General features: G+C 39.6%; 1 protein-coding gene across 1 annotated transcript; it reads right to left on the reverse strand.

Annotated features, from left to right (window-relative positions):
- Positions 1-8601: 8601 nt before the first annotated feature.
- Positions 8602-9824, reverse strand: LOC133815506 (uncharacterized protein At3g49055-like). The gene is made up of 3 exons (XM_062248342.1): positions 9105-9824; positions 8872-8948; positions 8602-8734 (listed from the first exon to the last, which is right to left on the reverse strand). The coding sequence occupies exons 1-3, from the start codon at positions 9822-9824 to the stop codon at positions 8602-8604; spliced, it is 930 nt and encodes a 309-aa protein (XP_062104326.1).
- Between the last annotated feature and the right edge of the window lie 15587 nt (positions 9825-25411).

The raw sequence follows: 25411 nt of genomic DNA on the forward strand, positions 1-25411 counted from the left end.
TAATAGGGCTTAGGGCCTTGATTAGCGTGCCTGGAGGGCAATAAGTGATTTATTGTTATAATATGTGAATTTGTGTGAATATGTGATTAGAGATGCATGTTTAGGTTAATTAAATATGCATGTGGGCCCCATTTGGTTATTAGGGGCATGATTGTAATTTTATCTTGCGGAGAGCATAAATGTGAATAATTGTGATATATTTGTGAAATAACTGTGTTTCAAGATCCGAGACAGTCCTAGGGAGAAGTTCGCTGGAAAGTCACAACGGGGTCAAAAATCTGACTCGGGACAAGTCAAGGGGAATTTCGGGCATTAGACATCTTATGGGGTTATCAGGTTATGGAAATAAATATTTGGAGATATATTTGAGGAAAGTATGCGGTTATCCAAAAAACAGGCACGGGTGACGTGGCAGACGTTTTTAAACACGTGGCTGACACCTGGCAGAGTTCTGTTCGACCATCGACCAGTAAGATTCTCCTGGCGTAGCGTTTGAGGTTTCCTTACGACCAGCATGGTCGTACACTCAACATATTTCAAGATGATCTTGGGTAAATCATAATCAATTATGAGATTATCTCCAATGATTCCTGATTATCCGATTAATTAGGAGAGAATATCTGTAACAAATTAATGTAATCCTCCTTGAGCCTATAAATAGAGAGAATTAGCACAAAGGAGGGACTGACTTTTGGCTTTTGGTTGATTAAAGCTATACACTTATGAGAGAATTAGAGCTATTGTATTACGATTGTATTGTTTATCTCTCTCAGGCCTGTGAAACTCAGAGAACCCTAGTTCTTTGATCACTCCTTTGAGATCTCATATCAATAATAGCTTAAGGGGACGTAGGTCATTACCAATTCAAGGGGCCGAACCACTATAATTTACTATGTTCTTTACTATTTTTGTCATTATATCTATTCCAACACATCTATCCACATCAAGCGTTTTGACTCCATGTCAGTTGACCAAAACGAGGGTCAACATTCTGGTTCTTTCATTGAGAGCTTGATACGAGATTGTTGAAGCAGTAATAGCGAAAACAACAAAGAAGACGGGGCAGGCGGCTGGCGCTGCACCATCTCAACCGCCTCCTCCCCCAAACATGGCTGAAAATGAGCCACATTTGGAATTTGATGAGGAGGAACTGGATCCCGAAACGCTGAGAAATACCCTGGGGGTATTGCAAGATGAACTGGCCAATTTCAGGGCCAGCCAAGAAAGTGCTGCGGATATTATGGCGCAGCAGCAACAAGAGATAGAGTGACAGCGCCAGGAGCTAAGTGAAAGACAGACGAAGATGGACCGTCATCAGAGGGAGGCCATGGCAGCCCTCGAATCAGCCCTGCAGTTGGCTAGGAATCAGGTTGCACCTGCCTCACAACCTGATCAACCCTCAAATGGGCCACCCAAAAGGGGTCCCAATCCTAGCCCTCCAATCCAGCCGACGAGCCCCCAAAGGCCCGAGCAGCCACCAATGCCTCAGGATGATGTCCCACCAGGGGATCCTGAAGCGCAACCTCCATCCCAGGCTGGTCGAGGCAATCCCCCGCAGCCAAGGCAAAATAGGGCCGGGCAGCAGCCCCACAGTCCTAGACACCATAGGGGCGAAGAGCCGAACCCACTGAGCAGGGGGCAGCGTCCTTCTGGCAACAGAAGGAACTCAGAGATAAGCTCTGCGGTCTGGGGCCCCCCACCGCATGATAATGCACGGGGACCTACCGACAAACGCAGGCCACCCTCTAACGCTCGGGAAGTTCCAGCCCGAGGAGGAAACCGAGGGGACAGTCGGTCCCACCATAGCCAATCAAGGTTCAGAGATGGTCGTGGTTACAATGAGGCCGACTCAGGTAGAGGAAATGCCAGTCGGAGAAATGAAGAAAGAGGTGGGGGCAGAAGCCCACCACCTAGGGAAGACCAACCAGAGAGACGTAACGCTGGGGGGCAACCTAGACAAAACAACGTCTTTAACCGGCTCGGAGCAAGCGAGTAACGGGGAAGAGACGAAGACTTAAGGGATGTACTCAACGACCGCCGAGAACGACACGATGAGTACATTCCCCCAGCAGTAGAGGCCCCGGTGATTCCTGACGCCGTGCAATCCCAAATAGATGCCCTGAACCAGGCAGTACAACAGCTGGTCGAGGGAAGGACGTCTCATATCGAGTACGACAGGAGAAGAGGCACTCCTTTCGTTCAAAGGATAGTTGTGGCAGAAACTCCTAGAAAGTTTAAAATTCCCACGCTTCAAAACTTTGACGGGTATGGTGACCCAGTATCTCATGTCAATAAGTTTGAGATACAGATGGACATTCAGAAAGTGTCCGAAGACGCTCGGTGCAGGATCTTTCCTGCAACACTTTCTGATGCTGCACAGGAGTGGTTTTTCAAATTCCCTCCTACAAGTATTGTTTCTTGGGAGATGTTCGTAAAGGAATTTTACGGAAAATTCTATGACGGTCATGTGCACCCAACTGAGGCGAACCAGCTGGTGGAGATACGCTAGCAAGAAGGAGAGCCACTGAAGGATTACGTCCAACGCTTTATACGAGCAGCAGTTGGAGCTAAAACAGTGGGAGATGAGGGCAAGATGATGGCCCTAACTGCAGGAGTTACGCGTCGTACTCCTTTGTGGAGTAGCCTCAGAAAGCATGGAGTTAAGACTACTCAAGAATTCTTGGATCGAGTTGATCGGTACATCAAGCTCGAGGATGCCATCGCCAGCGAGGGAAAGCCCCCAGGCAAAGATAAGGGGACTGCCGAACCCGCCAAAGCTGCCAATGGGTCAAAACCCAACGGCAACGGCAAAGGCAACGGGAACGGAAATGGAAATGGCAAGAATGGGGGGAAGCGGTCCCATAATGAACCTTCCACCTCTGAAAACAAACATGCTAAGGGCAATCGTTATGAACCGTGGTTCACTAACTACACTGCCCTTGTCGAGTCTCGAGGAGAGGTGTATCAGGCCACGAGTTCTACTGTGCCTTACAAAAGACCCACTCCCATTCGAAAGGATATTTCAAAAAGAGATACTACCAAGTTTTGTCGTTATCACAACGACTACGGACACGATACAAATGAGTGCAACCAGCTAAAAGATGAAATCGAGTTCCTTATCAGACAAGGACACTTGAGGAGATACGTACGGGCCTCGGGAACTTCCCAACGGGAGGCTCCAGGTGGCAACGAGCAGGCGCCTACACGCCAACGCTCGCCACCTTTGCAGCCTGATCCCGTAGCTAGCACTTTACTCACCATTTGTGGAGGCCCGCACCTTGCGGGAAACAACGGAAAGGCAAGGGAATGATATGCTCGGACCCTACGCCATGACCAGGACATCGAGATGATGAGTGTGGAGGACCAGGCATCAAAGAAGGCTCGTTCAGAGAATAGTGAAATAACCTTCTCTGATAGCGACGCCCATCTTGTCTGGTTCCCACATTCCGATCCGCTGGTTGTGGATGTTCAAATTGCCAACATGATGGTGAAGAGAGTGCTAGTCGATACAGGAAGTTCAGTAAACATCCTGTACAAGTCTTCGCTGGAACACATGAAATTGTCCGTCAAGGACTTCGAGCCCTGCAACCAAATAATTTATGACTTCTCTGGTAAGGGACTCACCCCAACAGGGTCAATCAGACTTCCGGTAACAGCAGGTATAGCGCCTGCTACCAGGACATTACTCGCTACTTTCATAGTAGTCGATTGTCCTTCGGTGTACAATGCTGTAATCGGAAGGCCCATACTGGTTGACCTTCAGGCCGTCACCTCAGTATGGCATTTGGCCATGAAATTCCAGACAGACGCAGGGGTAGGACGCGTGTTGGGAAATCAGAGGGAAGCAAGGGAGTGCTACAATGCCTCGGTCACGAAGGCAAAGAAGGGAACGTCGAAGAGCACTCCCCCAGAGAGGTTGCAGATGGCCATTGATACACAAGCCCAATCTGGTGATGGAGTCACCAAATAGGGTGTTGCCCAAAGTGAGGATAGAGATTTAGATCCTCACTTTTGGGATTTTGAGGAAGATGTTGGACCCGTCGAGGACCTTGAAGAGGTCCAACTTGACAAAAAAATTCCGACCAGAGTTGTAAAGGTCGGTAAAAATTTAGAAGCAACAACGAAGCACGCATTGGTGGAATTTTTTAGAAAGAACCAAGAAGTTTTTGCCTGGTCACATAAAGACATGGCTGGGATAGATCCTGCAGTCATTAGCCATGTCCTGAACGTTGACAAAAGCTTTCCACCCGTGCAACAGAAAAGAAGGCTGCTTGATATGGACAAATCGAAAGCCTTAAAAGAGGAAGTTGAAAGACTAAAGGAGAATGGGTTCATCAGGGTGGCGTTTTATCCATCATGGGTCTCTAATCCAGTACGGGTTCCCAAGCCCAATGGCAAATGGCGAACCTGTGTGGATTTCATAGACCTTAATAAAGCCTGCCCAAAAGATTGCTTCCCACTCCAAAGGATCGACCAGCTAGTCGATGCAACTGTAGGACATGAGATCCTCTCTTTCATGGATGCATACACAGGATACAATCAGATCAGTATGCATCCCCCTGACGAGGATCACACTAGCTTTCGGACCGATACAGGGTTATACTGTTATAAAGTAATGCCCTTCGGACTGAAAAACGCTGGTGCGACTTACCAGCGATTGGTTAACCACATGTTTAAGGAGTTGATCGAAGTAAACATGGAGGTGTACGTGGACGACATGCTGGTAAAGTCGAAAAAGGCAGAAGGACATGTGAAGGATTTACAGGAGTGTTTCGATGTTTTGAATAAGTATCAAATGAAACTAAATCCTCTCAAGTGTTCCTTCGGAGTAGGATCAGGGAAATTTTTGGGGTTCATTGTCAATTCAAGAGGAATCGAGGCCAACCCTAAAAAATCAAAGCCCTGATCGACATGAAATCGCCGGTGAAAATCAAAGATGTACAAAGTTTGACTGGAAAGATTGCCGCACTCAGTAGATTTATTTCAAAGTCAATGGATAAATGCGTCCCTTTCTTTAATCTACTTAGAGGCAACAAGAAGTTCGAGTGGACTGGAGACTGCGAGCAAGCTTTCCAAGCCTTAAAAGCCCACATGGCACAACCTCCTGTTTTGTCAAAGCCTATAGATGGAGAAACTTTGTTCATTTACCTAGCGATCACTGAATATGCTGCTAGTGCGGTGCTTGTACGAGAAGAAGAAGGTGTACAAATGGCGGTTTATTATGTTAGCAAGAGGTTAATTGGGCCGAATTGAGGTATCCTCCCATCGAAAGATTAGCCTATTGCTTAATTTTGGCTTCAAGGAAGTTACGTCCTTACTTCCAAGCCCATCCCATCACAGTCTTAACTGACCAGCCCCTTCGGCAAGTTTTACAAAAACCGGAGGTAGCTTGACGTTTGTTAAAATGGGCAGTCGAACTCAGGCAATTCGATATCACATATTCACCACGAGCAGCAGTAAAATGACAAGTCTTGGCTGATCTTATCGCCGAATTCACTGAGCTCCCAGACAACGAGCAGTGTGAAAAACATAATGTGCCTGTGCCTCAAGTTAAAGCTCCTTCGTGGAAGTTATTCACGGACGGATCATCCAACGAATCTCACGCAGGAGCAGGAGTGATATTGATAATGCCAGAAGGGCATCGATTTCATTGCACTAATAGGTTCGATTTCACCGCTTCAAACAATGAGGCCGAGTATGAAGCACTCCTTGCTGGGCTGAGGTTGGCCAAAGACATGAGTATAAAAGTGCTGGATATTTACAGTGATTCACAGCTGGTAGTGAATCAGGTCTTAGGGGAGTATTAAGCACGAGGCCTGAAAATGGTGGCCTATCTGAACAAAACCAAAGATCTGTTGGCGCAATTCGAGAAATATACCCTCCAGCAAATACCTCGAGATCAGAATTCAAACACAGATGCCTTAGCCAAACTCGCGAGTGCGAAAGACGCTGACACTTTAAATATAGTACCAGTGGAGCAGCTACGCAAGCCGAGCATACGAGTAGATGAAACCAGTATGGAGATTTGGATAGAAGATACATGGATGGCACCGTACTTGGAGTATCTCACGAATGGTGTACTACCAGTAGATAGAAACAAAGCCAGGACTCTTCAGAGATGGGCTGCTAGGTACATATTGGTCGATGGTATTCTATACCGAAGAGGGTATTCCATGCCATTTCTCAGATGCATTACACCAGAAAAGGCCAAAGAGCTGATGAAGGAGGTACATGAAGGCTTCTGTAGGGATCACGCTGGGGGGTAGAGCTTATCAAAGAAGATTATGAGGCAGGGTTATTTCTGGCCGACTATGAACGAAGACTCAATGGAGTTTGTGCAAAAATGTGATAAGTGTCAGAGGTTTTCCAAGATCCCATGCACAGCTCCCAACGAGTTAAAGCAGAAGTAAAGTCCAAGGCCCTTCGCAGTATGGGGTATCGATTTAATTGGGTCATTGCCAGTGGGAAAAGGTGGAGTAAAATACGCGGTTGTAGCAGGCTTCACCAAATGGGTCGAAGCTGAGCCACTCGCTACCATAACGACAAAGAAAGTTCTTGACTTTGTCATCAAGAACATTGTTTGCCGATATGGATTTCCTTGGAAGATTGTCTCAGACAACGACACCCAGTTTGACAGCAACCTATTCACAAACTTCTGCGAAAGGCATGGAATCGTCAAGAGCTTTTCTTCAGTCGCGCATCCACAAGCAAATGGGTAAGTCGAAGCAGTGAATAAAACACTTAAGGATACCCTGAAGAAAAGGCTCGAAGAAGCTAAAGGAGCATGGCCTGAATAGCTGCCTGAAGTACTCTAGTCGTATAGAACTTCTCATCGAACAGCAACAAATCATACCCCGTTTTCCTTAGCATACGGGTATGAGGCTATGTTGCCAGTCAAGTTAGATCCGCCCTCACATCGAAGAATCACATACGACCAAGACCAGAATAGCCAACTATTGATGGAGTCCCTAGACTCGCTTGAGGAGAAACGAGAAAAAGCCCAACTCCGAGTAGCTGTGTACTAGCAAAAAGTCGCCCGGTATTTTAACTCAAAAGTAAAAGAAAGAAAGTTCAACGTCGGAGACCTAGTACTTCGACGAGTTTTCTTAAACACCCGCGACCCAGCTGCTGGAGTACTCGGACCAAACTGGGAAGGACCTTACCAGATTGAAGAAGTCCTTCATCCAGGCACATACAAACTTGCACGCTTAAATGGAGATCTTGTTTTGCGCTATTGGAATGGAGAACACCTGCGCAAGTATTATCAATAAACAATCCTTCTTAAAGGACTGGCTTGTATTAATTTTTACTTTTTACAAGTTTTTAAAAAGGGTTAGTCATGTTATATGGCTAATCGCTTATAAATGTAAGATCTTTTTAAAAGATCACTCGTAAAGACATGTTTAGTCCATTTTAATACGAGAATTATAAGGGACTGTGCGCAGCCAGTCATTCTTGCCAAACAGCAAGACATGTTTAGTCCATTTTTACAAGTATTTGTTCATTACGTGTGTTGTTTTGCTATATTATAAGTGTTGCATTTTATGCCGAGTAGTAATGTTCGCACAGGTCGTGGTCAAGGCAAGTGACCAAGGACCTAAAGCTCCTCAGTCACTTTGGGGGCATATAAGGTACATCGATAGCAAAGCATACCAAGAGGTATGTAAATACATGAACAAAATAAGTGAAAGCATGCTACGGTACTTAGAGTATTTTTCAAAATTTATATTTTGTTAAATCAAGCCAAAGTACTATGCTAAGTTCGGTCATGCGAACAGATGTTATAATAAGCAGAAATATTATAATATCAAAGGGAATTCTTTTACACCGCAAGCAGTACTGCTTGGATGTAATTGTTCAAAAGTAAAAGTAAAATATGCTGCCCGTGCAGCAAAATTAAAAAGAAATCAGTCTTTACATCACGACCCATAGGTCGTGTAATTAAAGAAAAACAAAAGAAAAAGCTTTATGGAGCTTGAGGAGCAGGAGGATCCTTTGGAGCATTTTGATCCACTACAAGAAAAAGCTTCATTAATAGCATTGCATTTGGACATTATTAAAAAAACGCTATTAAAAAGTTACATAATCTATACAGCATGCACTGTTCATTGGCGGGAGTATATTATTTCATTGGCGCTTAATTTTTTTCTTTTTTTTTGTCAAAGCCGCTTAATTGAAAAAGGAAAAGACAAAGAAAAACCCATTTCCCCTCCCTCATTCCCGTCTCTCTCTCTCTTCCCACGTTACCCGTCTCTCCCATTCTCTCCATTTTCACTCCATAGCATAATCCATCTCTCTCTCAGAGGAACCCAGACGAACCCGCCTCTCCCACCCACTCACTGTGAATCTCTCTCTCAGAGGAACCCAGACGAACCCAGTGCCTCTCCCACCCTCTCACTGTGAATCTCTCTCTCAGAGGAACCCAGACGAACCCAGCGCCTCTCCCACCCGCATCTCGGTTCTCTCAGTCAGTATCGACCAAGGGTCTCTCTCGGTTCTCTCAGTCAGTGCCTCTCCCGTCCGATCACTCTCTCTCAGTTAGTCAAGCAGCTCCGAAGTACACCTCTACCAAGCAAGTAAGTGCACACATTTTTGTTTCTTCTAATTGTATACATTAAACTCATTTTTAAAAACAATTCTCTCTCTTTCCTCTAACTCCTTGATGTATAACTTGTTTTCTTCAATAATTTGAGCTTGTTTCTCTGTAAGACTCTGCAATCGCTCGGTGTCTGACCTGGGCATAGTGCTGATGTTAAGTAATAGAAAACACCAAAAAGAAACTCCAAGGGGCATAGAAAGATGTGAATAGATAGAATTGTTTTTAAAAATGTTGTAGTTTTCTCTTTAGTAATTGAATGGTAAAGGGTATACCTGGATTCTTCCAAAGATCGCCTCAACTTAGTTATCTCAAGCCGTAAATTCTTCATTATCCTCTCCACAGTTGATGCCTAATAAGAAAATTTCAAAATGACAGTAATTAGATAGTTTTAACATTTGTCCGATTCTCAAAGGCCAATCATCTAGTTCCAGTTTCAGGCTAATAATGAAATTGGTGTTGGCCATTCTTAATCAACTAAAGTAAGGTAATCTTAGTACATACATACCAGGCTTACTACCTCCTCTTCACACTCACTGCTATCTGACTTGGTTCCTGAAAAACTCTCTAGTGATTGCTCAGTGTTCCCACTTCCCATCATAAACCCAAAACCAACTCTCTGCAAACCTCGCTCCGCAATCTGCAAAAGGGCAACTCTCTTCTGCTCGCTATTCACCTTCAACCTCTTCTCCACAGCTTCTGTCTCCAACAAGGCTGCTCTCAGCAAACTGTTGGTATCTCTATTCTCCTCTGTCAAACTCACCACACTATTCTCCAACTCCCTCTTCTCCCTCTTCCTCAATTCTTTGTACTCATTCACCTTCTCTTCAGCCTCAGAAGCAAGTCTTGTAACTACCAATAGCTCTTCAGTCAATTCCAATTCCAAACGCATTGAATCACTCTTTTCTATGCCTTTAATGAACTTGCCATCATCATCATCATCAGTTTTTTCTACAGCCACATTTTTTATGATCCTTTCCAAGCTCACATTTGCTGATGAAAGAGACTCCAAGCATTTAAACAAAATCTCATTGCTTTGCTCTCTCTTCATTTCCATGTCTTCAATTCTCTCCCTGAAAATTTCAACTTCCTTTTCAAGTTTTTTCCAATTGTGCCCTAATGATTTGTCTCCCAAGCATCTTTTGAGTTGGCTTTGCTCAAAAAAAGAAGAAAAATTGGCCTCTTTTACTTGTCGATCTTCAACCCAAATACAGTGCTTGCTCTTCATACTCTTTTTTTTCCCCCCGAATTCTCAGGAAAAAAGGAAAGGAAAAACGGAAAGGAAAGAAAGAAAGAAAACTTCACCCCCTAAATTCTCTTCGTTGGTTCTCCACATTTCATCTCTATCAGGTATCTAATGTTACTCTTTAATTTCCATATCTATGTTTTGATTAATCTAATTTATGTATATCAACATTTGGGTTTTCAAGAAATTTTAATAATGTACTGAGCTGAGATTCTCGTAGGTGAAATGAAATTAAGTCAATTTTTGGTGGAGTTGGTTTCTTAGAGGTTTCTCTCGTGATGAAATGATGGGATTATTTATTTGTTCTCAATTATTTTTTATCAAATAGACAATTTCTGGGCTGTTGAAAAATATTTTACTTGTTTTTTGTTCTTTTGATTTTGATTTATACATTTATAAGCCAATACTTTGTATGTAAACTAACTAAAACAATATTGGCATATTATCTACTTTCTTATATGAGTTTGCTCTATTTTTGTCATATACTCTATGATGAGTTCTATTTAATATCCAAATATAAAGGTAAAGTGAGCTATTTCATTCTACTTGGAGTGAATTATATGGTACTAATTAAAGAAAACAAATCAAAACTATGATTGGATTCAGAAAACTTAAAGTTGTACTTCCATCTTAAAGTTATCTACCAACTTTGATACAAGAACACTTGATGGGCACTAAATTGTTTCTCTCTCTCTTTACTGTTTTCTGGCTGGAATTGAATTCTGGGTTGATTGGTCTGGATTTTATTGCTATTTTTTTCTCTGAATTACTGGGTTAGCAATTGTTTGAAGCAGAAAGATCTTATCAGTTTTGCCTAATGATAAAAGCAGTTTATATGAGTTCTGTTTCAATCATTTCAGGACCACAAGAGTACAATAAAAGCAATTTACACGGGTTCTGAATTTCTGGAGAGTGTTTTTGCTGGTGTTGAAGTTGGTATAGTGTTTCTGTACTTGGCGTTTTTTGTTCATACTAGTTCGTAACTGTCCTTTATGCCTTAACAAGCTTAAATGATCATTTATTCTGCTGGACTAATCCTGAATATTGATGCACAGGCTCGATGCTTATTTGTTTCGTCGATTTCAGTTATTCAGGATTCACTCAACGAACATAAACAACGGGTGGACTTGCCAAAAAGTAAGTGTTATGTTTCTGGATAGTTTCACTTGATATCAATGTACAAAATGTGTCTGTGCATGCATGTTTTCATGTCACTCAAACTACATCAACATCAAGAACAAGAATATTCACAAGCTCATTCCCTCCCTCCCAATACTATTACAATTTTTTTTGTCACTGTTGTATATGCAAAAACAATCAATAGAATATTCTTTAGATATTTTAATTAATTTCTTCTTTTTGTAGAGAAAGAAAGAAAGATAAAACTTGTTCTAATTGTAGCTTAAATATGAGGATATTAATGTTTATGCATTATTGTTGAGTGTTCTACAATTCTAACATCTACTAGTCTTCCTAAAAAAAATAGTTGTTGGGTTTATTATATCTGTGTATTTATATGTATTGAAAGAATGTTAGCTACTTGTTGTCTTTGGTTGATTTGTGTTGAATTTCATTTTCTTATCTATAGTATTTACAAGTTATATTAAATATAAGAAAGTGAAACTAATTTTCATTTCCATTCAAGATATTTGGTTTCGTTTGTCTATTAATTGTTTTAATGTTTGCAAAATAACTCTCTCCTTTGCTCATTATTGTATTCTCTCAAACTTGTTCCTCATATTTTTTTTAAGGTGGCATAACATACAGGCAGTAACTTATATATCTTCTTTGTTATTTTTTTATTATTATTATTTGTTATCATTTTATTGATTACACCCTAAAAACTTCATATTGTGCATTGTTGCAGGTACTTTTCCTTCGGTTAAAGAGAGAAGACATTTCTACCTTAGGTTAAAGAGAGAGAGAGAAGACATTTCTGTAGAGCATCAAGTTTAATCCTTAATGGGCTTATATGCTTATAGAGATTGAATGATCTTATTTGTTTGTTATTCTGTTTAAATCAAACTTGAACTAAATTTATTGTTTGTATTGGTATTATCTCTTGTTGTAAATGTTATACTCATGATCAAATAACAAAGTCAGTAGTTAAAAGGAAACTCTTTCTCAAAACTAGAACAACATATTCAATGGCACATTTAAATAAATGTGTAGAGTGCAGAATGTAATGTTAGTAAAAACAGAAGTGAACCAAAATGAATATAGCCCAGAAAACTAAATAGAGAAGAGGAAAAGAAATAATGAAACCAACACAAGAATTATATTGGTTGAAGAACAAAGATCACTGTGATCTTTGTCTCTACTCCAGTTTCGAACTTGATCTCATATTCTTTATTGAACAATTGATAAAGTATGAATCCTATAAGGCAAAGTATCTTTGCCTATATATGTCACACTCCTCACATATAAATAAATTTATAAACAACTAAATATCTCTGTCCTTTTTTCTCTTAATCTGTTTTTTTTTTTTTATTATTATGAAGAAGACTAGGACTTATATAGCTAGCTTAGATAGCAGCTAAGTGAAGAAAATTTTGAACAAAAATTGGGTGAAACTAAACAGGTATTATTTCAAAAATAACTTTAAATTTCAAGTAATATTGAAGGCCTAAGAAAATATATTAAGGTTAATCTCTTTTTTTTTTTTAAATATGTAGAGCTACAAAAGAGTACACGGATGCGGCATGGGACTTTGTGAAAATGGTAGAAAGAAATTATGGTTTTCCAAATAAAATTATCTGTCCTTGTAAGAAGTGTCGAAACTTAAATCATCATTGTGTTGATGATGTTTTTGAGCACTTAGTTATAACCGGAATGGATCCAACTTATCGTATTTGGGTTCACCATGGAGAGCAACCCATTGATACTCAAGTTGACGAAGTTTCGAATGATATGGATGCATTTGATTTATACACGACTGCTGCCATGGATGATGTGGACAATAATATAGGTTGTGGAGGTGGTGAAGACGATGAATTTGTTAACGACGATCTTCAAAAGAAGTTGGAGGATGCGGAAACTCCTTTATATGAAGGGTGTGAGAAATACACAAAACTTTCATCAATTGTAGCTTTATATAGGTTGAAGAATCTGAATGGTTGGACAGACAAAAGTTTTACTGGACTATTAGAACTCCTTTGTGATATGTTTCCCAAAAACAATGTACTTCCTGATTCCATGTACTCAGTTAGGAAATTTTTGAGAAATTTCGATTTGAAATATGAAAAGATTGATGCTTGTATTAATGATTGTTGCTTATTTAGAAAGGAGAAGGCTAAAATGGATGTTTGTCCTAAGTGTAGTGTTTCTAGATGGAAAGTTGATAAACACACAAAGAATGTTAAAGTTGGTGAGGCTGCCAAAGTTTTGAGGTATTTTCCGATAATACCCTGATTGAAAAGATTGTTTAGATCAAAAGAAATGGCTGAAAACTTAAGGTGGCATTTCACTCATAAAAGTATTGATGGGAAGATGCGACATCCAGTGGATACACCTGCTTGGGATTCCATTAATGAAAGATGGCCAGAGTTTAATCTTGAACCACACAACCTTAGGCTCGGACTAGCTGCTGATGGAATTAACCCCTATAAAAGTCTAAGCTCCACTTATAGTTGTTGGCCAGTGATGCTTGTTATCTATAATTTACCACCTTGGTTGTGCATGAGGGACGAAAATACATTTTTGTCATTATGGATTCCAGGTCGTAAACAACCTAGAAACGATATTGATATTTATTTGGAGCCTCTTATTGAAGACTTAAACAAATTGTGGAATAATGGAGTGCATACTTATGATGCATTCGACAAAAGCTTCTTCAATTTGAAGGCAATGTTGTTGTGGACAATAAACAATTTTCCTGCATATGGAAATCTTGCTGGATGTACAACCAAAGGCAAGATAGCTTGCCCGATTTGTGGTAATGATACATGTGCAACTAGGCTGAAACATAGTAAAAAAATTTCATACCAAAAAACTAGGAGATTTCTCCCGTTTGATCATCCATATCGATCTAAGAAAGCATGGTTCAATGGAGCTACAGAAGAAAGAGGCCCCCCTAAAGTTTTGAGTGGCAGTGAAATTGTTGAAGAACTAAATCAAATTACCAACGATTTTGGAAAAAATATGAATCCCAAAAAAAAGGAGTCGGGATAATAAGGTGGAAGGAATGTGGAAGAAGAAATCTATATTTTTCAATCTACCATATTGGGAGGTTAGTTTAATATATTTTGAAGTTATTTAAAATTGAAAGTTTAAGCTTATAAAATGTAACTTCAATTTGTTGATGATGTGTCTTTAATCTTTGTAGGTTTTGTTAGTTCGTCATAATTTGGATGTTATGCATATAGAAAAAAATGTGTGTGATAGTATTATTAGCACATTGTTGGACTTGAATGGAAAATCCAAAGATCATCTTAATGCTCGATTGGATTTAAAGGATTTGGGTATCAAGAAGGCCTTGCATCCGGTGGAGAAAGATGGGATTATACGACTTCCAGCAGCATCTTACACACTTTCTAGATCAAAGAAGAAAATGTTTTGCCAAAGGTTGTTTGATTTAAAGTTACCTGATGGTTATAGCTCAAACATTAGTAACTGTGTAGTAGTTGAGGAACGTAAGTTGATGGGGGCTTAAGTCTCATGATTTCCATGTCTTAATGCAACAATTGCTGGTAGTGGCCATTCGAGGATTGATGGAGGATGGTCCAAGAGAGGCAATTATAAGACTTAGCAAATTTTTTAATGGAATATGCCAACATGTGGTTGACGTAAAAGAAATCATAGAATTGGAAGCAGAAGTAGTTGAAACAATTTGTATGTTTGAAAGATATTTTCCTCCTTCATTCTTCGACCCTATGGTACATTTAGTTGTTCACCTTGGACGAGAAGTGTTATTATGTGGTCCTGTTCAATTTCGATGGATGTATCACTTTGAAAGGTAAATATTCTTAGTAACCTTTCAATAGTATAACATGAATTTCCCTTAACTAATGAGGAAGGTTCCTTCTTTATTTGTAGATATATGAAGTTACTTAAAGGGTATGTGATGCAACCTACACATCCCGAAGCATCTATTGCTGAACGTTACATTGCAGATGAGTCAATGCGCTTTTGTGCATCATTTTTGAAACAATCTAATGACGAAGGTTCCTTCATTGGACGTAATGAATATAATGATAGTGATGTGATACTTGAAGGTCGTCCACTTCATCGTGGTGTAACTGTTACACTAAATGATAAGGATCTAGCTAGTGCACATCGCTATGTATTATTCAATTTAGCTGTCACAGAGCAATATTTAGAGTGAGTGGATAAACTTATTATCTTCTAATTTCACTGTCCCTTAATTATTGATGGTGATTAATTTTTTTTTAAAATATAGGATGCATCTACAACAACTAAAAAAGAATAACAATTCTTTAAGAACCAATCACACTCTACTTTGGAAACAACATACTGAGCTTTTTCCCTTGTGGTTAGAAGAAAAGGTATGGGCCAATACACTATTTAATTTGTATTAATATGAAATTATGATGAAATTATGTGATAAAAATGTTTCCTTCTGTAGTTTTCTACTGCAGAATTTGATGCTATGTTATCAAGATTAGCACATGGTCCTCGTAAAGCAGTCATATCCTATAAGGGATATGCTATTAATGGGCAGCGATTTCATACTAAGGATGCAGAGAGAACGACACAAAATAGTGGTGTTTATATGGAAGCAACAACAATGTGTAGATCTAGTGCTAAAGATGATGCACAATTGGCTGATGTTGTAGGATATTATGGGTTAATTAATCAGATTATACTCTTGGACTATTACAGTTTTCATATCCCTTTATTTAGGTGCAATTGGGCACATGTTGGCAAGGGTGTAAAGAAGGTTGATTGGTATACTCTTGTAAACCTACACCAAGGACAAAAAGAGTTTATTAGAGAACCATTTATACTTGCTTCATAAGCTAAACAGATATTTTACGCAAGGGAGAATGAAAATTCAAATTGGCATATTGTGTTAAAGGCTCCACCAAGAGGACACTACGAATCAGAAATATATGATGACCAACATGATGAGAATCCGATTGCTCAAAGTTAAAAAGTACAACATTTTCTTATTAATCATAAAATGTATAGTCATTACTTTTTTATGATTTTTTTTTTGTGCGTTTAGTATGATTTTTTTTTATTATTGTACTTATTAAGTTTCTTGAACTGCTTTAAAAATTGTTTCCTTAACTTGAGCATTGTGATTGTCATATTTAAAATACATGTTTTTGTATGATGCAAATTTAGTGCATATTTCAAATTACTTTTAACTAAATCTCTTAATCTCTTAATCTTATACAGGTACAATATGGAGACTAGAAAAAAGAAGCATGATGGAAGTTTAGTCAATGAAAAGGATGGAGGTTTAGTCAATGAAAAGGAGGTTTGATCACCTTCAACTCAAGTTCACTTGCAACCTGGTGCTTTGAAAGCAATTGTGGCAGAAAAGAGGAGGCAATTAGCAGCTAAGTTTGGAAATTTGGCAGAGAAGAAGAAATCGAAGCTTCATTTTGCATCCTCTACTAAAGTTGTAATGGATTCGCCACCTGCATCTAAAAGATCTTATGAAGCAGCGTTTGGTATAAATCCAACAAATGAGGATGACAACGAAGATGAAAACATGTCCCCACAACGAGCAATTGCGTTAGGTAGAACCCAAGCAACATCTCCACTCCACAACCTGAACAAAACAAGAAGATCTCTACGCCATTTTGTTGACAATGATTTTGAAGATGATTTTAACACTCCACAAAAGAATTCAGAAACTATGATGAACGAGTCACCCAAGTCTAGGTTGATTAGGCCATCAACCAAAGGTTCTCCTGCTGCTAATCCAAGGTCCTCCCATCGCCAATCTATTGCTCATGAAGAAGATGTGCCTCTCAATAATAATCAGGAAGAATTTCTAGTTAACTCTACAGAGCATGTCACTCAAAACAAAAGAAAAAGAGGCCCAACAAAGCTGAAAGGTATTGCTCTCCAACCTGATGGTCGTATTACTGTAAGGTTTAATGCAAGAGGGCAAGCTGTAGGGGAAGGCTCAGTTAATCTTTCATCATTTATAGGTCCTCTTGTAAGGGAACTTGTACCATACACAATAGCTGATTGGCGAAAGGTTCCAAAATCAATGAAAGATATTTTGTGGTCAACATTCCAGGTTCTAAACTTATATTTATTCATGTGTTAAAATCTTTTATTTTTAGGTGAATACTCATAAATTAATATTTAATGTGAATGCAGACAAGGTATAAGGTGGACAAAGATTGGGAACGAGACTGGTGTATGAAAGTAACGGGAGACCTGTGGAGATCTTCAAAGTCCAGGCTAGTTACTAAGCTGAACGAGCTACCAAATGAACAAGAACGACTAAAATTAAAGCCTGATAATATCAAATCAGAAACTGAATGGAGAGTATTTGAGCGTGAAAAAACCAGTAAACAATTTCAGGTAACCAAAATTTCGATATATGTATTATATAGATTCTGCTTATTACAAATAAATTGGGTACCATACTTATTTCAGTTTGGTTTATTATCAGGAGAAAGATTGAGAAAATAAAAACACTCATTGCTTACTTAGCTGTTACATCTCTGATATTGATGAATTATAGTTGTAATGCTTTTGGTATCTATAATCATGGTGTTCACTATAAACAGTAGCAGGTTTAATTTTCATTAAAGTTGTATTTAGCAAAAGAAGTTCATTATTCTTTTGCACTTGCTGCTAAGGTTGTTTATAGTACACATTAAGTTATGCTTTCCCTTGTATTTAAAAATTGAATTGAGTATATATATAAATGTATATATTTGAGCAATAGTTACACTGTCATTTAAAACTTGAACTGAATATATATATTCTATTTAAAAACTTGAACTGAACTATTTTCTTTGCTGCCATAGTTACTATTTTATTGCTGAAATATTTTTCTGTGTACTGTGTTTACTATTTCATTGCTAGAATACTGGTTCTGTATGTTTCTTTTACTGCTGGAGTGTTTACTGTTGGTGTGTTTATTACATACTCTTTTCTTTGCTGCCATAGTTACTGTTTTATTGTTGAAAAACTATTATGTGTACTGTGTTTACTGTTTTATTGCTAGAATACTAGTTTAGTTTTTTTGTTTTACTGCTGGAGTGTTTGGTATTCTATATGTTCAATCGATGGTTCATTTCTTATTTATTTTAGGCGATTAGCAATAAGTTTAAAGAGATGAGGAAGAAACAACTCCCACATACATGCAGCAGGAGAGGATATGCTCGAACAATGGATGACATGGTAAAAATTTAATAAATATTTTTGGTAGCTAAACATAAGAAAATATATGCTCTTTCTGAAAAATGTACTTGGATACAGAGTAGGGAAAGCTCAAAACCTGTAACAAGAGTTCAAGCTTTCTTAAAGACACACACAAAGAAGAATGGTGAACCTGTGAATGCACAAGCTGCTGAAGTTATTGTAAGTAATTTACCCTTTGTTTGTAGAAACATATGTATTTGTATGCACATAGACTTATTTAACAATCAACTTGAAATGATTTATAGGAGAAGCTACAAGTTCTTGCAAATGAAAAACCAGATTCATGCACAACACAGAATACTGTACAAGATGCTCTCACTATCATATTTGGTCCTGACAAGAATGGTAGATCATTAGCTAATGGGAGGGGAGTAACTAATACAAAGTTAGCTATTCTAAGAGCAAGAGATGACCATATTTCACAATTGGAATCAAGTCAATGTGAGATGAAGAATAAAATGTCTGAGATGATGAATCTTATTAATACTATTGCAAAAAGTGTAAACATTCAGGTAAATTAAATTAATTGACTTCTGTTTATTTTACTCTATTCATTGAAAATTATAAATGACTAAATTATTCTCAAACTTGTAGGGGTTTACTCAACCAAGTGAAGCGGAGTCACACATGCCTTCTCCTATGGTAACTACAATTTTAATTACTACCTATCATTTCACTTTTAATTTTTTAAGTATCAATATTATCTATAAATAAATATATGTTTTATCATGTAACAGAGTGTTAATAATCTGAAGTTCACTCCTGAAAACAATGCTTGCAATTTACTTGATTGGAATGGAAGTGGAGAAATTGTTGCAGAAGGTCGATGGTCTTCTAGTGATCCTTTATGTGAGGTGCATCATCTTCGTCTTGGGCCTAATGCAATGAGAGTTTGGGTTGATGTTGCTAAGAAACCTACTGCATATTTATGTAGACCAACATCACATATGAGTACAATTGAAGAAGCGGTTGGTTGCACTGTTGCTTGGCCTTCTAATAAAGTTACAATGAGGTAAAATTTCATGCAACTTAAAAATGATTTATAAATAGTACAACAAATCAGCTGTAGTAACTAATTATATCATCAAAATATATAGGAAATGAACATAATGGATGAAATTCAATTATTTCTTGGTAGATATCTTTGCATAAATTAACTAATGAATGAACATGTGTTTTCAACTATTTTGGCTACATTTGTTTTCTTAATTTATATATTTTTCACTCTTACAGGTGCACAACTAATGAATGAAGTGTAATATTTTGGAGGGACGCCCATGATCAACAAACTATGAATCAGTTTGTTTTAAAACTTTTGCTTATGTATTTTGTCTTGCAATATACTCGTACTTTTGGGACATTGATATTTTAGCTTTATGTAGCGAACATATTAAGAATATTTGAATTTATGTTAAGGTATAATTTTTAATGTGTTATATGTTTATCATTTGTTGCAATTATTCATATGTTAAAAGATTAAAAAATATAAAAGTTTTTGTTATGCCATGAAATTGTTCATATGACAATTAATAAATGTTAGGAAAATGATTAATGATAACAATAAAGAAACGCTATTAAAAGTAAGGATGATTACAAACAAAAAACGTTATGTCTGATTACTAATTACATTTTCAAAATGCTATTACATATCTTTACATAACGTTTAAAAAATGCTATTAAAAGTAAGGATAATTACAAACATAAAACACTACGACTGATAACTAATTACATTCTTAAAACGCTATTGTATATCTTTACATAACAATTTAAAAACGCTATTCACAGTAAGTACGACTACAAACATAAAACGCTACGACTTATAATTAATTGCATTTTAAAAACGCTATTGTATATCTTTACATAACGTTTTAAAAACGCTATTAAAAGTAAATATTACTACAAACATAAAACACTATAGTTGATAACTAATTACATTTTAAAAACGCTATTGTATACCTTTCAACATCATTTATGCATAACGTTTGAAAAACGCTATTAAAAGTAAGTATTTTCAATTTAACATAATCAATGACTACATACATAAAACGCTATGACTCACATCTAATTATATTTTTAAAACGCTATTATATATCTTTCAATAGCATTTTTACATCACAATTTAAAAACGCTATGAAAAGGTCCAGACTTTTAATAACATGGGATAATATAGCGTTTGTAATAACGCTATCGTTTGTTAAAGACAGCGTTTTAAAAACGCTATGGAATGCAGTTTTTCTTGTAGTGATCAGCCACATCCCCAGCAACTTCTCCTCCCTCCACTCCGGCGGCCGGCGGAATGCTTGGGGAAGCAGGGACCCTGGCTCTCTCTTCGGCAACCAACCGAGCAATACAGCGAGCTAGCTCGGCCTTGCTAGCGTCGTCTGGAAGGTAACTGAAATTGCCACTTTGGTTGTGTTTCCAAAAATCGTAGAAACACTAAAGTGTCACGTTCTTATACCTCTCTAGGTCCTTGGCATTGGTAAGCTTAAGCTGCTCCACCTGGCTTTGAAGGACAGCAATGGTCGTGTCCTTAGCAAGATGCTCCTCCATAAGTTTTTTGACTTCACGCCATTGGATTCGGTTAGATTCCTAGAAGTCATCCCTCTGCTTCCTAGTAGTTTCTAGAGTAGCTTGCTTCTCTGCCAACTCTGCCACCAAGGCATCCTTCTGCTGGGTGACCTCCTCCAGCTCCCCAGCATGCCTAGCCTCTGCGGCTTGAAGCTCCTCAATGACCTTCGTTCAAGACTGCTCGATACTTGCACCCGCGCGAGTACGAGCAGTGGTCATTGTCAGCATGGCCTGCAATCAAATCTTAAGAGTTAGGCCAGCTGAAAAGAAGAAAAATTAAACCATAATCACAAAACGAAAAGGAGTACTTACACTGGTCACTTCATTAAGGGCTCGGTTGAGGAGCTGGTCGACCCCCATGTTTTCAGCCTCAGCCATTGCCTCCCTACAACGGTCGTACTTCAGGATATGAGCAAGGCGATCCTTAGCTGATCGCAAGGAGCGGCTCGAGAGTTTGGCCCCAGGAAGTTCGGCTTGCTGGGCCTGTTCTTTTGGAGCCACGGGCAAAGGATTTATGGCAGCAAGCGGGGTCTCCTTCTCAGCAGGAGCGGATGGTTGAGCAGAAGGTTGGCCAGAGGGCCCATCCTTTGGAGGATCAGCTGCTCGACTCTTCTTGGCCAAGGGTGCTTGGCTAGACTCGCGATCTTGTCTCCTGGCCGATTTCCTCCGTCGGACCAGGGGAGCCTCCTCCTCCTCTTCCCGAGTCTTATACAATTCAAAAATGTTGGGGGAGGCCATTTCTGCAGAAAGAGATAAACATGCAGATAGTAAGATAAAAATAGATGACAAATTATGGCACATCAGAAAAGAAGTAAAGAAATTTAAAAAGTCCAATACCCGAGCTACTACTACTTATCGCTACACTACTGACTCTACTAGTCATACACTCACTCTCTGGCACGAAGAAGTCTGGCCCTAGATTTGGAGTATACGTAAAATTTATGTCCCCATCAAATAAGTGACAGGGAATTAGCAAGCTATTTAAAAGCGAAATAACAGTACCGTTTTCGTCTGAAGACTCATCCAAGTCTACGACAGTCTCTGCTGCCCTTTGTTTCCCCTTCCCTTGGGGGGCAGAAGGCCTTTCTGCTGAGGGGGCGCCAGTCAGTTCCCTGATCGTAACCCCAGTCGGTCTCCTTCGAGGAGGGGACGCTGGGGGTTGCTGCTCGGGATGCCCCTCGGCAGTGGCGTCAACCACCGCGGGTTCCCTCATTTCCTGATGAGGGGTCAGGAGGCCAGACAGCCTCAAGTTTTCGTCAGTGACCAGAGACTTAACGCTTTTTTCAGCGTCAGTCATCCTGGTCAGTGCGTTGGACCTCAACACCATGTCTGGTGTTGGGTTTGGATGTAGCCATGGTCCTGAAAGGCATGAGATACTTTAGAGAAGTACAAAGAAATTTGCTAAGTAAAAGTAGCGACCAGTGGAAAGGACATTTACCTCCTCGAGCGAAGGCCAAATTGTTTGTAGTCATGTCGGGCGTGAGGAAATACTCCTGGCTGTATTTCCCCACGTTGGAGATGTGGGTGGTGTCACTCAGGAATGTTCGGTTTGTTTCCTGGTGACAAAAATGAAAAAAACCCGTCCCGGACTGTTGAGGGTTGGACTTGAGGTCAAAAAGGAAGTTGACCTCGTGAGGAGTAGGCTCTGGCCATTTTTTAAGTTTGTAAAGGATATAGAGTGCAGCTAGCATTCTATATCCGTTTGGAGTAATTTGAAAGGGGGCGACACCGAAGTAGTTTGCCACCCCCTGATAGAACGGATGTAGATGAAGGGTAGCCCCGCCTTTATGTGGTACCTTGACCAGGCGCTGTAGACACCCCCAGGCAAGTTAGCCCTCTGGTCAGCAGCGGGGATCTTGAGATTGACCCCAGTGAGAGGATACTTCCTGAGATAATTGGCAAGCATCCTGGGGGTCACCTGGCTGAGGGGAGAAAGATACCACTCGACATCAGGAAGGGTTGAATGCTAAGGGCGAGCCCTGACCTGAATGAGAGGGTCCGGAGCAATGTTTTCTCGACTGCTGGTCGAGGGAACCCTAGCCTGCGAATCAGGCTGGGCAGAAGGATTTGGATTGTTTTCAGGGTTTCGTTTATTTTTTCCAGGAGATTTAGAATGGGCCATTTTAGGTGGTGATGGTTGAGGTCTGGAAGAAGAGAGTCTTGAGAATGGAATCTCGTGAACACACTAAGCCGGCTGTTCTTCACCTTCAAGCAGTTGCGCAAGAAGATCATCTTCGATTGGCCACTCACCTCCCCACAAATCTGGCATTAAAATCTGCGAACAGAAAAATGGGGAGGTGAGGATGGAGAGTCTAGAAACTTGGTTAGAATAAAGCTGCTCGTGTATAAAGGTCAAACATTTATACAACAACATTCTAACAAAAAACTAATTTTTTCACACGAACAGTTTGAAAAACATATCAAAAAGTGAAAGCAAAAAGTTTTTCTAAAAAAGCTTTTTCAACTCCTGTAAGGGCGGGAAAAACTCAGTTTTTCAGCTAGCATAAAAATCGAATTTTTACTTCGATTTTACGTCCTAAGTTTATGATCTCGATTATCAAACTGATTCGTAACTCCTAAATGGCAAAGAAACATCATTCTACCTAGCATGACTCAATAAATCCCTTACTTTCATGCATCTCAGCCCAAGAACACAGAAAATGCCAGAACCTAAAAGTTAACTCACAGCGGCATGCATAGCGAAAATAAAGAGTAGAAAGGTTCTAAAACTTACCAAAGCAAAAATTGTGGAGGATTGAAGGAATTTCGAGCATAGACGAACGAGCGGCGATTCTTGAAACGCTGAAAGATGATCTTCAGAGAGAATGAAGGTTCTAGTTTAGGGTTTCTTGAAAGAGAAATAACTTGCGTAAAAAAGAAAAAGAAGGCTCTGAGAAGGCTATATATATTTTTTCTGTGGCATGAAAAAAAGAGGTTGTCATCAATTTCCTCTTTTCGAAGCATGGGGAAGGGTGATAGCCGTCAATAGGTTACTTGGGAACCGAAAAGCCGTGATTAGACTGGGGTAGGTCACTTTTTCCAAGAATGCACGAACTACTTTGACAGATCTGGTGGGGTAATCGAAGTGTCGTTTTCCTTAAAGTTTATTTATTGTTGGTCGTAATAAACAAACTTGGGGGGCAAATGTTATCCAAAAAACAGGCACGGGTGATGTGGCAGACGTTTTTAAACACATGGCTGACACCTGGCAGAGTTCTGTTCGACCATCGACTAGTAAGATTCTCCTGGCGTAGCATTTGAGGTTTCCTTACGACCAGCATGGTCGTACACTCCACATATTTCAAGATGATCTTGGGTATATCATAATCAATTCCGAGATTATCTTTGATGATTCCTGATTATCCGATTAATTAGGAGAGAATATCTGTAACAAATTAATGTAATCCTCCTTGAGCCTATAAATAGAGAGAAATAGCTCAAAGGAGGGACTGACTTTTGGCTTTTGGTTTATTAAAGCTATACACTTACAAGAGAATTAAAGCTATTGTATTATGATTGTATTGTTTATCTCTCTCAGGCCTGTGAAACTCAGAGAACCCTAGTTCTTTGATCACTCCTTTGAGATCTCATATCAATAATAGCTTAAGTGGACGTAGTTCATTACCGATTCAAGGGGCCGAACCACTATAATTTACTGTGTTCTTTACTGTTTTTGTCATTATATCTATTCCAACACATCTATCCACATCAAGCGTTTTGACTCCGTGTCAGTTGACCAAAACGAGGGTCAACATATGCTTAGGGGGGAATATTGGGGAAATTTACCATTTTGCCCTCGGGGACATTTTTTTGGTACCCCGAGCCTTAAGGTAACCTTATAGACTTAAGTTAAATAAGACAAAACATAGAATCATTTGGAACTCTCTAAACCGACCCATTCTCTCTCCCTCACCCAGTTTCTCTTCTACACTTGGAGACTTAGTGACATCTTGGAGGAAACCAATCAAAAACTAAGGAATTGGGGCTGGGATTTCGGGAGCTTGAGGCTTGGAGCTTGGAAGAGGTGAGCTTTGGAGGTTGAAGAGCTAGTGAAAGCTTGGATTCATCAGCTGAGGTAAGGAGTCTAACTCTAAAACCCCCTGGGTTTCAGTTGAATTATAGCTAGAGTTGTAAGTTGCATGTGAACCAGAATCATAAGTTAAGTTTTATTGTGGGCTGAGTTTATAAGACTGTGTTGGATTTGTTGTGGAGCTTAGATGATGTGGTAGGGAGGCTCAAGCTTAATTTTGGGTTTGGGTATTGAGTTGGGATGATTTTGGAAGGATTGGCTCAAAGGAAGTGCTGGGAAAAATGGAGGTTTTCTGGGTTTGGAGGTGAGGGTCGCGGCCCTAGGAGGGGAATGTCGCAGCCCGTGTGCACGCAAGGCCTGGGGAGGCCACTAACCATGGGGCGCACCGCGGCACTTGGCCAAGCATGCCGCGGCCTGTGTGTTTCCAGGGAGGCGTTTAGACTCTGTTTTGAGGCAAGCCGCGACCCTTAAGGGGTTGGGCCACAGCCCTAGTTCAAAATGCAGGGTGTCTAGTGGGATTTGACTCGGGGACCTAATTTTTAGGGCTCGGGATGGATTTTATCACCCGGATTGATAAAATCCAAGGTCCCGGAAACTAGAATTATGACCCAAA

This window comes from Humulus lupulus, chromosome 2 (assembly GCF_963169125.1).
Source record: "Humulus lupulus chromosome 2, drHumLupu1.1, whole genome shotgun sequence".
Taxonomy (NCBI): domain Eukaryota; kingdom Viridiplantae; phylum Streptophyta; class Magnoliopsida; order Rosales; family Cannabaceae; genus Humulus; species Humulus lupulus.